This window comes from Bombyx mori, chromosome 23, assembly GCF_030269925.1.
Source record: "Bombyx mori chromosome 23, ASM3026992v2".
NCBI lineage: Eukaryota > Metazoa > Arthropoda > Insecta > Lepidoptera > Bombycidae > Bombyx > Bombyx mori.
The window spans coordinates 12,913,648-12,926,654 of record NC_085129.1 but is presented as its reverse complement, the minus strand read 5'-3'; the positions used below and the strand labels follow the sequence as shown (position 1 = coordinate 12,926,654).

The 13,007-nt window shown below is 37.0% G+C and overlaps 1 protein-coding gene across 2 annotated transcripts in view; it reads right to left on the bottom strand.

Annotated features, from left to right (window-relative positions):
* Positions 1-13,007, bottom strand: part of LOC101742565 (serine proteinase stubble) — a 122,214-nt gene that overhangs the window by 6,028 nt on the left and 103,179 nt on the right. For both annotated transcript variants that reach the window (XM_038019382.2, XM_038019383.2), the window contains exons 4-6: positions 1,937-2,104; positions 711-1,124; positions 253-504 (exon numbers count right to left, since the gene is read on the bottom strand). In XM_038019382.2, the coding sequence (XP_037875310.1) occupies positions 253-504; positions 711-1,124; positions 1,937-2,104 (834 nt within the window). The remainder of the gene's footprint in view (positions 1-252; positions 505-710; positions 1,125-1,936; positions 2,105-13,007) is intronic.

Genomic DNA, 13,007 nt, shown 5'->3' with positions numbered 1-13,007 from the left:
AGCTGACACCAGTGTGCTTAGTACCTACGAGTTTTTTAACGTTCTCGATAGCGTAAAAGTTAACTCAAATCTGTATGGCGTTGGAACGCATGCTTACGTTTGCCGCTAGGGGCGCTGTTCCAACTACATACAATTTGATTTAACTTTTACGCTATCGAGAACGTTAAAAACTCACACTTAGTACAAATAGATCACGAGCTCTTCTGCCTGTACAGTTCAATACAAAAAAAGTTTTGGTTTTTAAATACATACCGGCCGCATTTGTAGCGGCCGTCGTCTGCGTTTCTGGGGTTGAGTGGTCAATCTTGTTGATAACGGTTCCCATAGAACCCGGCTTCAAGTAGTTCTTGTGAGGCTTACTCGTCGTGGTTGTGAACTTCTTTGTGGGCTTCGGTTTGCCCGCCGGCTTCTCCCATGATGGACGAGGCTTCGTTATGAAATTCGGCTCAGTTGTCACTTGCCAATGGGCAGTGTTCATGTTGCTTGGTCTCGACATATACTGAGCTGTAATTAAAAAACAACATTTTATAAAATTGTTATTTTTTTAATTACTGATTCGATTTCTAATAACTTGATAATAGTGACATCTGTTAAGTTATCTTGGTACTAACAAATAAGCTATGTCAAGCTATTAAAACTTAAATAATACACGTTTATAACACTAGATGCCGCTAAATAAACCCAAAAAGAAAGCAACAATATTTACTGACCTGCAGGAACACTGTTTTCAGCGTGTTGCTCAGAAACAGCCATGGGTCTCGCCCCAGGTATTATGCTAAGACTAGACGAAATCTTGTTATGGGGACTAGCATCCGCATCACCATTCGGCCTATGTACATTTTGGTATTTATTTACAATGTTATATGATATTTTATTAACTATATCACTATTTTGTTCGCTACTCGTATCTAAATTGCTTAAAGAAGGTATGTTGATTTCCGGTGGCCGGTATCCGTAAGATGTAGGAGCGCCATCTATCGGCTTAGTCATGAACGACGGCCGTTGAGTTTGATAACTGGGCCGCGTCGCTTGCGTTGACGATGGAGCTTGCCCGGTTGTAGTAGTTGTGCTACTAGATGGCGCTGAAAACGTGCGTTCCGTGATTGTAACTGGATTATGGGTGCCTGAAAGGAAATGCTTAAAATCAAATTGGATAGAAATTACAATCCCTTGTAAAAATAACAATAATGACAACTTTAGAAAGCTTCAACTGAATCGGATAGACCAAGTGGCCTCGTAAATACGTAAACTTGTAAATTTAAAAAAGTATATTTAAAATGTTTATTTCGCAGACTGGATTATTCTAAGATAAATGTAATAAAATCCAGATACTACTTTCGGCTTGATTAAAATTGGAAGACTAGGCAAGTCCCATGTCGTTATGACATATTGCCAACTAGTAGATAAGACTAATTCACATCAACAATATATATTCGATTCTTTTTTAAAATGTGTGTAAAATTTTATCTTTTTTAATATATTTCTTCCTAACTTGCTGAAGGTTAAATTAATAAGTAACCACAGTGTTATTAAGTGCAAAATAAACGTTATTTTCTCTTTTTGTCCAACACAAAATTCTACGTACTATAATGACCTTTTATTGAACTTCTGGATGATATTGCCCAACTCATATTTATTATTAGATTACTCGTTTTTTTTATTGCTTAGGTTGGTGGCAGAGCTCAGGGCCCACCTAGTGTTAAGCGGCTACCGGAGCCCATAGACATCTACAACGTAAATGCCTCCACCTACCTTGAGATATAAGTTCTAGGGTCTCAGTATAGCTACAACGGCTGCCCCACCCTTCCAACCGAAACGCATTACTGCTTCACGGCAGAAATAGGCAGGGTGGCGGTTCCTACCCGCGCGGTCTCACAAGAGGTCCTACCACCAGTAATTACGAAAATTATAGTAAGCAAAAATAGTCATTAAGTACCTTCTAGATTAATTGGTTTCTCCGGTAACCGACAGCAAGACGCGAAGATGAAGCCGTCGACGCACACGCCAGTGTGGGTGCCGCCTTGTCTAATGCACTCCTGCACGAACATGCACTTGCCTATCGCGCTGCCCGCCTTACAGGACTTGCCTGATAGCAATTGGTAACCTGAAACAAGAAGGATGACCAAATTCAAATTCAACATTCAAATTCAAAATCATTTATTTCAACTTAGATGTCAGTATGACACACTTGTTGGATGTCAATATACAAATAACAATGTTAACTCTACCACCGGTTCCAAAAAAAGCCACAGTCCTGAGAAGAACCGGCGAAACAAACTCAGCGGGTTTTCTTTTTTTTTTTGTTTTTTCTCAAATATTTTCTTTTTTTTAAATAAATAGAAATATTCACAATAAAAGAAAAAACAAGTCAACCTAGAGAACAAGATCATACGGAATTTTTTACGACACCAAAAGCAAAGTATCACATATCCACGTGTATGAAGTGAAAATTTTGTAGGCACGTTGAGAGTAAAATTTAACTCGCGACAGATTCGTTACGGCTAGAGAGAAAAGATACAATTTAGGAAGAGCGAGAGTGAGACAATACAAAGATCGTCTCGCGAACCCCTCAACCGTGCGGAGAGAAATAGGACAAAGCGAACTAGGTCGTATCTCTTATACACAGCAATCCCTATTACAAGAGAAATTTGATTTAAGAATGAAAAATGAAGAAAACCACTATACAAGTTTCAAGCAAAAGAAGTTTCACTTCTTTCAGGCGCACCAAGTTACACGTGCACCATTTTTAATAATATATATGATTACCTAAAATACATACAATTTTTATTGCTTTAGATCAGTGGTCGTTAATCGATCCGTTACTTTAATTATATTTACAAATACAATCCACTCTGCCCTGTATAACTATTTGATGAGAAGAATCTTGCATGATTTTCCTGCAACGCGCTGAGAGTATTTTAAATTGATTGTAAATTATATTTGGTCCTAGAATTCATGTAAAAACACATCAAGATACGACTGATAGGGCTAATAGTCGATGTTCAAATCTAAAGTGGTTTGTAGTTTGTTTGTCTTTATAATAATTATCTTCAAATAGTATGAAACATTGTCAATGTCTGCCATAGTGTGTTTCTACGCTATTTCTTCTAAATCATGCAACATTCTTTTAATATGATTTTCACTAATCGAAAAAGCGATAAGTGAGATGGGTTCGGGTATAAAGCTTTTATGTTCTCGATAAGCGTGCTAAATTTCAGATTAATTGGACGTTTTTAGGTGGGTGGAAGTCATGTTCAAAGATTCCGTTACATCCTTACATAGAAACGAAACTAATAAAAGCGTATTCATATTAAATAATTGGGGACAATTCACACATGGTCATTTGGCCCCTAACTGGGATTCTTTATGGGAACCAGAAACTGATTAAACTTACATAACACTTAAAGACATTTGACTATGTAGATATGAAACAGATAGACAAATAGCAAACAAATCTGTTCGTTACACGAATGTTTGCTGGATGAGGAAATAGAACCCATGATCCTCGGCCCGGCAGTCAGGACCGCTGGTTACTGTGCCACGGAGTTAGCCTAATTTTTTTCCCTACCCTTATCGCTGGTATCAACCCTAAAGGGCTATTACAATTACGCACGGACCGGTAAGTGAGCTCACGGGCTCTACCTGAGAGCTTTGATAGCACTAGTCCTAGCAAGAGCAGTGCTTCGCTGAATCTACCATCGGTACGGAATCACGATCCACTGAGAGTCTAATATCTTTTTTCCCTACCTTATTACCAACAATAAGGCCTGTTTCAATTACCCGCGGACCGGTAAGTGAGCTCACGGGCTCTACCTGAGAGAATTGCCTAGCCCTAGCAAGAGCAGTGCTTCGCTGAATCTATCATTGGATCGGAATCGCGATCCACTAAGAAGATCCGGCGAGAAACTCAGTGGGCTGTGTCTATGTGTGTGATATCAAATAACTAATCATTTGCACCTACAACGTTTCAGTTCTAAATACGCGTAATTACGTAGGTACTTATGTCGAAAGTTTCCGCCGCACGCTCGCATTTATATCGAAAATCTTTAATTTCTAAAGTCACGACTCCGAGAATAATTCCTTCACACGCATCGCCCGTGTTTATGTGAAAAGACTAGATTAGAATTGATTGACTTAGGAATGCTTTAAGGGTGGATTTTTATTTTTGTGGGTAATTTAAAGAACTCACAGGCCACTTGGTCGGTGTTACTGGTAATCGAAGCCAATATGCATACAAGGTCGATGCCTAAATGTCAATTATATAAAGTGGGCAAAATCAAGGTACCCTTTCCTTATATAACCTTAACCTTATATAACCTTAAAATAGGCCTTCTCAACAATAAGCATATTATAAGCTTCGTATGTATTATATGTTTTACTGGTGGTAGGACGTCTTGTGAGTCCGCACGGGTAGGTACCACCATCCTGCCTATTTCTGCCGTGAAACGGTAATGCGTTTCGGGCTGAAAGGTAGGGCAGCCGATGTAACTATACTGAGGAGACCTTAGAATTCATATCTCATGGTGGGTGGCGGCATTTACGTGGTAGATATCTATGGGCTCCGGTAATCACTTAACACCAAATTGGGCGTGAGCTCATCAACCTACATAAGCAATAAAAATAATTATATAGAGTTGTTAAACAATAGATTAACTTGAGAATTTTTACAGGTAATCTATTACCAATTAATTATTACCTATTATTCAATATCGCCTATTATTTCGAAAACTACAACGATTTAACAATAATAATTATAATAACCATAAAAATAAATTAATGCATTTTTTTATTATCCACACTAAAAACGACTTAATGAATCTAAAATCTTTATTTAAACCGTAATTCTTGTCATGTTCAAAAGACCTATCTCGACAATTATTTCAAAAGCCATTCTTACTTATCACGTTTCCACAACACAACTCTACTGCTCTGCAAATCGATAAGAAACTCGATTCAAATTAACATAAAACCGCAAGCCAAGAAGACAAACTTCCAAGTATCGATATTAATTCAACGAGATAAGCCACGCTGATTGAGTAGGAAAAAAAATATCGATACAATACAATTTTATGTGTCGATTTTATCAATCGTATAACTTAATGTCAAGGAACATAGAACGGGGCTTCGGATTTATGGAATACTAGGTATTAGGTCTTCAATCGCGACTGTTGATAGGCAGAATACATTGTGACAACTAACCGCAATGTACATTATTTTATTATTCTATATATCGACGAGTGAAAGACTATTTGTTTGGTCTAAGCGACATTTTTACAACTTTACAGGAGAGTCATTTTAAGTTTAAAATTTGGAAAAAGTACATAACAAAAAAACTACTTCAGCTATTTGAATGGAGTGAACTTAATGAAGTTTTTTTATTGCCTTTGTAAGAAGACGAGCGTACGGCCCACCTGATGGTAAGTGGTTACCGTCGCCCATGGACTTCAGCAACGCCAGGAGCAGAGCCAAGCCGCTGCCTACTTCAATTAAAAACATTAAACTGTTGAAGCTAATAACAAATAAAACGCACCTTTAATTACAAAGTTAAGTCTTTAAGTTGAAGTCGTCGTGGCCCAAAGGATAACGTCCGCTGCATTCGTATCTAGCGATGCACCGGTGTTCGAATTCCGCAAGCGGGTACCGATTTTTCTAATGAAATACGTACTTAACAAATGTACACGATTGACTTCCACGGTGAAGGGATAACATCGTGTAATAAAAATCAAACCCGCAAAATTATAATTTACGTAGTTACTGGTGGTAGGACCTCTTGTGAGTCCGCACGGGTAGGTACCACCGCCCCGCCTATTTCTGCCGAGAAGCAGTAATGCGTTTCGGTTTGAAGGGTGGGGTAGCCGTTGTAACTATACTGAGACCTTAGAACTTATATCTCAAGGTGGGTGGCGCATTTACATTGTAGATGTCTATGGGCTCCAGTAACCACTTAACACCAGGTGGGCTGTGAGCTCGTCCAACCATCTAAGCAATAAAAAAAAATAAAAATTGGAATTGGCTGAATTTTATGTTTCTGTTGAAGTGTCAATAGTCTAGCTGTCAACAGTCTACCTGTCAACAGTCTACCTGTCAATGCTAGCAACTATTGGAGGCAGGGATACTTGGATCAAGGATTCGCTCGAAAAAACCTACCAGTCCAAACGGGTAGGTACCACCGCCCTGCCTATTTTTACCGTGAAGCAGTAATACGTTTCAGATTGAAGGTTATTTATATTGCATTCACAGCGACAACTTCATGCAATATTATCATCAAATCGAACCAACAAATTCTCGTTCTTAACTAAAGATAAATTCACGAACAAATCGGGGATCACAGTAAATATTTTACTTATCCGTTAGTCTGAATCTGATTTGCAAGTCGGCACAACAAACAGGCGTTTGACAGTTAAATTGAAACTCATTGCTTGTTTTAAGGTTGTTACGAGTAGAATGTGAAACTAATAAAATTTAAAGCTGAAGATATATAAACTTTGCAATACCGACTCGCTGGAAAACTTATTATGTATCCGTATTTTATTTTATTTTAGCGACTCGTAGATATAATTAATACAATTTTACGGCTTAATCTCGCATATTTTATTGCGTGACCACGAAAACTGTAAAGTATTCGAATAATTCCAAAGTAATGTGAAGAAATTTAAAAATGCAAGATTAAATCGTAAAATTAGTTTTAAATTAAACAAATTACCGTAAAAAAAATTGTGTTCTTTGACAATTAATATTAGGCTGATGCTAGTTTTCAATTTTTAACGAAAGAAAAGTTTATTGAAAAGAAATGAAATTGAGGTTTGTTGGCGTAACTTTGGCCAATATAATGAATACAGACTGCCAATTATAACGATTAATTGAACCGCAGTTTTCTTTCAAGACCAATTTTCTTTGAGACCATCTAAATTAAAGATCAGAAAAATCATGGGAACAAAAAAATTTGCAATTCAATTCTCTGCTAATTAGTCTATTCAAGATTGGTCCTGAATTCAGCCCAAACTTATTTACATTTGGATTCTTGAGCTTGCTAATATAAATACATCAAGTCACCTAATTACTTTCCAGTTATTAAAAAAGCAAGGTATGTATTATTATAAGGTTAGATTTTTACAAGTCTACATCTTTTCTATTTCCATACAACCTCTATTTTCAAGTTCTGAAGTATTTCAACATGTTTGTTACAATGTATTTTGATCAACGGTTAAGTCTCACTAGTTTCCTACTCGTATATTGTTAGAGGATTTTCATCGAAAAATAATTTTCCAATAGCGATAAATCGTTCGGAATATATTGTACGTTGGGACTAGAACAGGCTACCGGTTTCTTAGGCTGTGGCCCAAGTTATGAGAGAAACCGTCTACATATTTTTTTTATTTTTTTCAGATGCTTAGTATAAAATCTGTTGTTTCTACATTTCTTCCATTAATTTTAACAGACATTAAAATGAAGATAATTTTTTTTTTAATGGCAAAACGTCATTTTCGAACTCGCTAGTACTATACTAATGCCTTATACTTTTCACCAGAAAAGTCTACCAAGATTAAGCAATAATTGTATATAGATAACTGTTCTTAACCGGCTTCTAACCACAATGAAAGATATTTATTCAATTGTAGGTTCTTTTTCTGCAGGGATACCCAGATATAACATCTACAGCTTACGTTGGTAAAAGAAATGACAACTAAAATAAATGTTCGACAAGAAGTTAGATGGCTTTTTTACCTTAATAGGCGGACGAGCGTACATCACATCTAGTGTTGCGTGGTTTTCTGTCGCTAATGTATGCCAAATGCCAGAGGCACAGCCAAGTCGCTGTCTACCGAAGAGTATTCTAGCATAGTACACTTTATGGTAGCCAAGAAATACCATAAGGGTAAGTTAATATCGTAGTCGGATGGTCCATGGAAAAACGCACTGTGGAGGACTGCAGTAGTTTTAAATATTATGAGGCGCGATGGTAAAAACAAGGCGACCGGATCATTTCAAATAAATTAGCTCATACCATTAATAGTATAAATGTGAAATTGTGTTTGATGGTAACCATCTTTCAAATTGAAATAAAGAATTGACGTGATTTTATTGATGTGAAAATTTTATGCCACAAAAGTGACATGAGCTACATTTTATCCCGAAAAAACTTCTCATTCCCATGGGACAGTACATTGACATATTTCTATGGCCATGCGAGCGAAGCCGCCATTGACAGCTAGTAGTATAAGAAAAAACGCTATTCCCTTATCCCTTGGTTCCTTAGTGGCTCTCTCGAAGCCTTCATTGATGCGATCTTCGCACGAGACTTAACGCCCGGGGAAAGTGCGTCCAACTTAACATCATCCGCGCACTGTTTATGGCTTCGCGGTAATGCTCGACAATCGATTCAGAATTATTTACTATTCGAATCGCTTATAAATCACATATAAAATGATTTAGTTCAAATTAGTATTCGAAAACTGGCCAATTAGTCTAAATCGAAGTACTGTACTGTTTTGCCTAACATGAAAAAGCACCTCACAATTAATAAGACATAATAAATCACAATTTAACTAAAAAATACAATTAGCAGACTATGCTTTATTGTACACAAGTTTACAAATACAAAAAGTTCAAAGTGGGCAAGAATCATCTAAGGAAACAAATTAACAGCGGTATACTTAAAGATTAAAAAAGAATATGTTCAATTATAAATACAATTAATTATTCTAATAAGACTAGTTTGTACATACTAGATAGATATAGAATAGATACTAGAAGATCTTATATGATAATTTTATTTAAATCAGTGCTACAGATTGGCAAAATAAACAGTATATAGACATACCAACGTGAACGGTGCCACATTACTTAAGCCACAAGGTCAAATAAAGGACGAAGATGGTTATATTGCATTCCGACTCTCCCACCCCTAACAGAAGAAGGCATGTTTGGCGGCACTAGCAGACAGGATGGTGATACCTACCACCTGCCTGATGGTAGCAAAAGCTCGTAAATACATAACTAACTAACTGTCTGTCATGAGATAGGAAAACCCAGCCATTTAACAAGTAAAACATACAAAATCTCGTAAATAGCATAGCTTGTTCGATCGGTCGATCTTAAAACTGAGCCCTAGGCGCAAACTTCGTGGCCACCGACTTATTCAGAACCTAAACAGGGTAATTCTAAATCTTTTGATTAATTATTGATGGTAAGAAAGGCCTCGGGCATTCGGCTAACGGCTCGAAATACCCGCTCTTAATTATTAAAACGAGTTGTTGTTTAAGTGCGAAACAGGGAAATGATATAGCTTTGAACAATTAACTTTATATTATTACAAGCAGTCCGCTCTGGCTCCGCTCGGGTATTTAACAAAAATTTCAACGATATTTGACGTTGTTTTATTTTTTTAAATAAAAGAACACTTATTGCAGCATAACTATAATAGTTAGACATATGCTGTCGCGACACTTTTTGTAAATGATAATATGTTCTACAAAGACGTAGTACACTATTTTATTCTATCGTCAATAGTTGTCGCAAGGCACGCGATGTAAAGAATATTTTGGGTAATTTTTTTTACACCTTGGGTTATATTATTTGAGTTTTAGTAAGGATCCCCAACTTTTTTCAAAAAAGATTATAGCCTATGTCACTTGGGAATAGTGTAGCTTCCAAACAGTGAAAGAATTTTTCAAATCGGTTCAGTAATTTTGTAGCCTATTCAATACAAACTAACAAATCTTTCCTCTTTATAATATTATATATAGTAATATAGTATATATAGATAGCGGTTCACGGGGAAGCTGATTAAGATTTTAATGTGCAACACGGATACTACTGACGTTGTTTCGCAGCAATAAGTATGTTTTTCATTTATAATATTTACCTAAAAGAATGCACCTTATTTGTAAGATGAAGTTTTGATAACCATCCTTCTTCAAATAAGGAGTGGTGCCAACATTCCTCAATGGTAGACCATGACATAGGCTCTCTCCTTAGATGGTAATGTTACGCGGTGGTGTTCGGGATAAATAAAATTTAACCGTATTACAAGTTAACACTGTATTAGCACTTAGAACAATTAAACACTTCACAAACACTTTAAAACTCTCAATTCGCTTCTTCAGCTTCGCTTCAGGTGATCTGTTCGCTGTTTCGCCTCGAGTAGTTCCGATTACTGACTTACAGCGTGCCATCTCTGCAACCCCTTTATTGTCGAGACGAAATCCCTAGAATCATCGAGAATATTCCACAAAAATCGAGCATTGTATGTTTCCACTATCTGACAATAGATGGCGTTGTACTTTTCGAGCGTTCTGGATGCTACTAGATCCTTCGATATTCGTTCGACTATTCGGCGATAGATGGCGTTACTCTTACCGGCTTAGCAGTAATGAAAAGGACATTTTTACTCAATCAAAATGTTTTCGTTTAAATATAAGCAGTGAGGAAAGTTTATTGTAAGATAGACAGACTTAAATTCGCGCGTTACAAAGTATAATTTATTTGCTTATTGATTCCGTGTCGTGTCTAGTGATCAGCGCCGTCACAACCACAGACCGGTGTCTTATATGTATGTATTAGTCAACCGGCAGAACATATTTAAACTCAAGTTGCAACATGATGAAATATAATACGATGTGTGACGAAAATGTAAGAAAACAATTGAAAACTGACATTTATCTTTATATGACACGCTAGTATATGTTGTAGTTTTTATTATGCCTTTAACATGTTTTTATTACTTAGAGGGGATGAAAGAACTCTCGAGCCCCTAGTATTAACATGACAATGACAATGTCGATCAACATAGTCAACCCACTTGAGACATAAGTCTAGGTCTCAACTGGATAATGTTCTCATATGTGTCCCAACTTTCAAATCGAAACTCATTACTGTTGTGAGACAGAAATAGGCAGGATGCGGAATTTTTGCAAGAATAACCTCTTTTTACACGACATTATTCCTACACGTGGAAGTAATTTGTCGACATATATAAGTACGTATTTCATTACAAAAATCTATACTTGTCTACGGATTTTGAACGTCGGCCTAGACGCAACCTTCTATATCACTGCACTGGGCATCTTATCCTTTCGTCTACGATGACGTGATCTTAAGAACATTTCCTATTTCCTCTCGTCGAACCCGTCGCTTACGACGAAGGGCTCGACGAGTAAATTAGCCCACAGACGCAGCCCACTGAGTTTCCCGCCGGATCTTCTCAGTGGGTCGCGTTTCCGATCCCATGATAGATGCTACAAAGCACTGCTCTTGTGAGGCTTAGTGTTAGCATCAGGTTTAAGCCCAGTGAGCTCACCTACTTGTTAGGGTTACGCTGGAATGATCTCTCAAAACCATCAGCTTAGGTAGGAAAAAAAAGAACATTGTTGTAGGACACAGTGACAAGTTTATTATAATCAACTAGTTTTTGCCCGCGACTTCGTCCGCGTGGAATGGTTCATAAATAATGCTTTATTTTAGAACTAATTTGGTTAGCATAAAAAACGTTAGAGTGAGCCAACCTTAACATATAGACATTTGCTGCCGTGGACTTTTTTTTAGATCTTTTAAAGGGGAACAATTCTGTCATACATTATTTTAGCGAAACTTTAACCGTTTCTGCAGCGCACGCAGCGGAAGCTCTCAAAAGGTAAAAATAACCCCGATTTTGAAACATTCTTTATTGGTGCTCCGCTTGTATTAGTCTTAGCGTGATGTTATACACCATAATTTTTCAAATCGGACCAGTAGTTCCTGAGATTAACGTGTTCAAACAAACAAACTCTTCAGCTTTATAATATTGGTATAGATAACACAAACAAACTTTCTTAAGTGAAAAATATTAATTCAATTGCAAACGCCTCAATGTTGAAGTCGAGCCGCACGCGGCACGTTAATCCCACAGCGGAAACTACACAAACACCTGTGTTTGCCTTTTCGCTTTCTTTTTACGAGAACTTAATGGTTTTGAGGTCAAGTGGTCGTCGTAGAGAGAATTCCTCATTTTCCCTCTCCGAAAAGAAATAACGAAGTTTTTTTTAGGGGGCGGAAGTATTTGAGGATGTACTCGAAATCACCTCGAAATGATTGCTTTGTATGTACAGGCCTGGGTAAATTGCGTTCATAAGACGATGTCAGTACGTTGATAAATTATGTTCTGTCGACCGTTGGGACTTTATTTTATTTATTAACGTCGCTTGATATGTCGCAAAAACAATACCTGAATAGACACTGTGACAGGGGTTAAGCGTCAGTGTGATAGTAGAAGAAAATGGCGAGATCGTCTTCTTTTTTTATTGCTTAGTTGGGGGACGAGCTCACGGCCAATTTGATGTTAAGTGGTTACCGGAGCCCGTAGACAACTACAACGTAAATTCCGCCACCCACCTTGAGACATGAGTTCTAAGGTCTCACTTTTAACTACGGCTGCTCCGCCTTTCAAACCGATGCATTTCGGTTTGAAACGGCAGAAATAGACAGGGTAGTGGTATCTACCCGTGCAGACTCGCAAGACCTCCTACCACCAGTAAGAGTCTGACTGCTCCCATGGAGTGTGGCGTATGTCACCAACGGCAGCTAATAGCACACCTCTATATATCTAAACGATGCATTAATCAAAAACTTGTAATATTAGTAAATAATCTTAATTTTCATTCCGTTTGTAAGAAAACTTTTGTTAAATCAAAATATTTTATTTCTTTCGGAACAGTATATTTTTCATACATTTTTTTATCAAGAAGCAGATAACAGGATTCATTTATTATATAATACTATGATCAACAATGCCAAGCAACTCGAACTTGTTTTGTAAACATTTCAAAGCAACCCTCTCGATCCTCATCAAAAAATTTTTTGTTTTTCATTTACAAAACACTGCATTTTTCATTATTCAAACTCCGACAGCCCTTAATTTAGCATTCTGTTACATATTTTTTGCACAGAGCGAAAAAAAAAAAACTAAAACACCTGAATAATTTAAAACCTTTCATCTTTTTGACATTTTCATGAAATCGTTACCGTTCCTA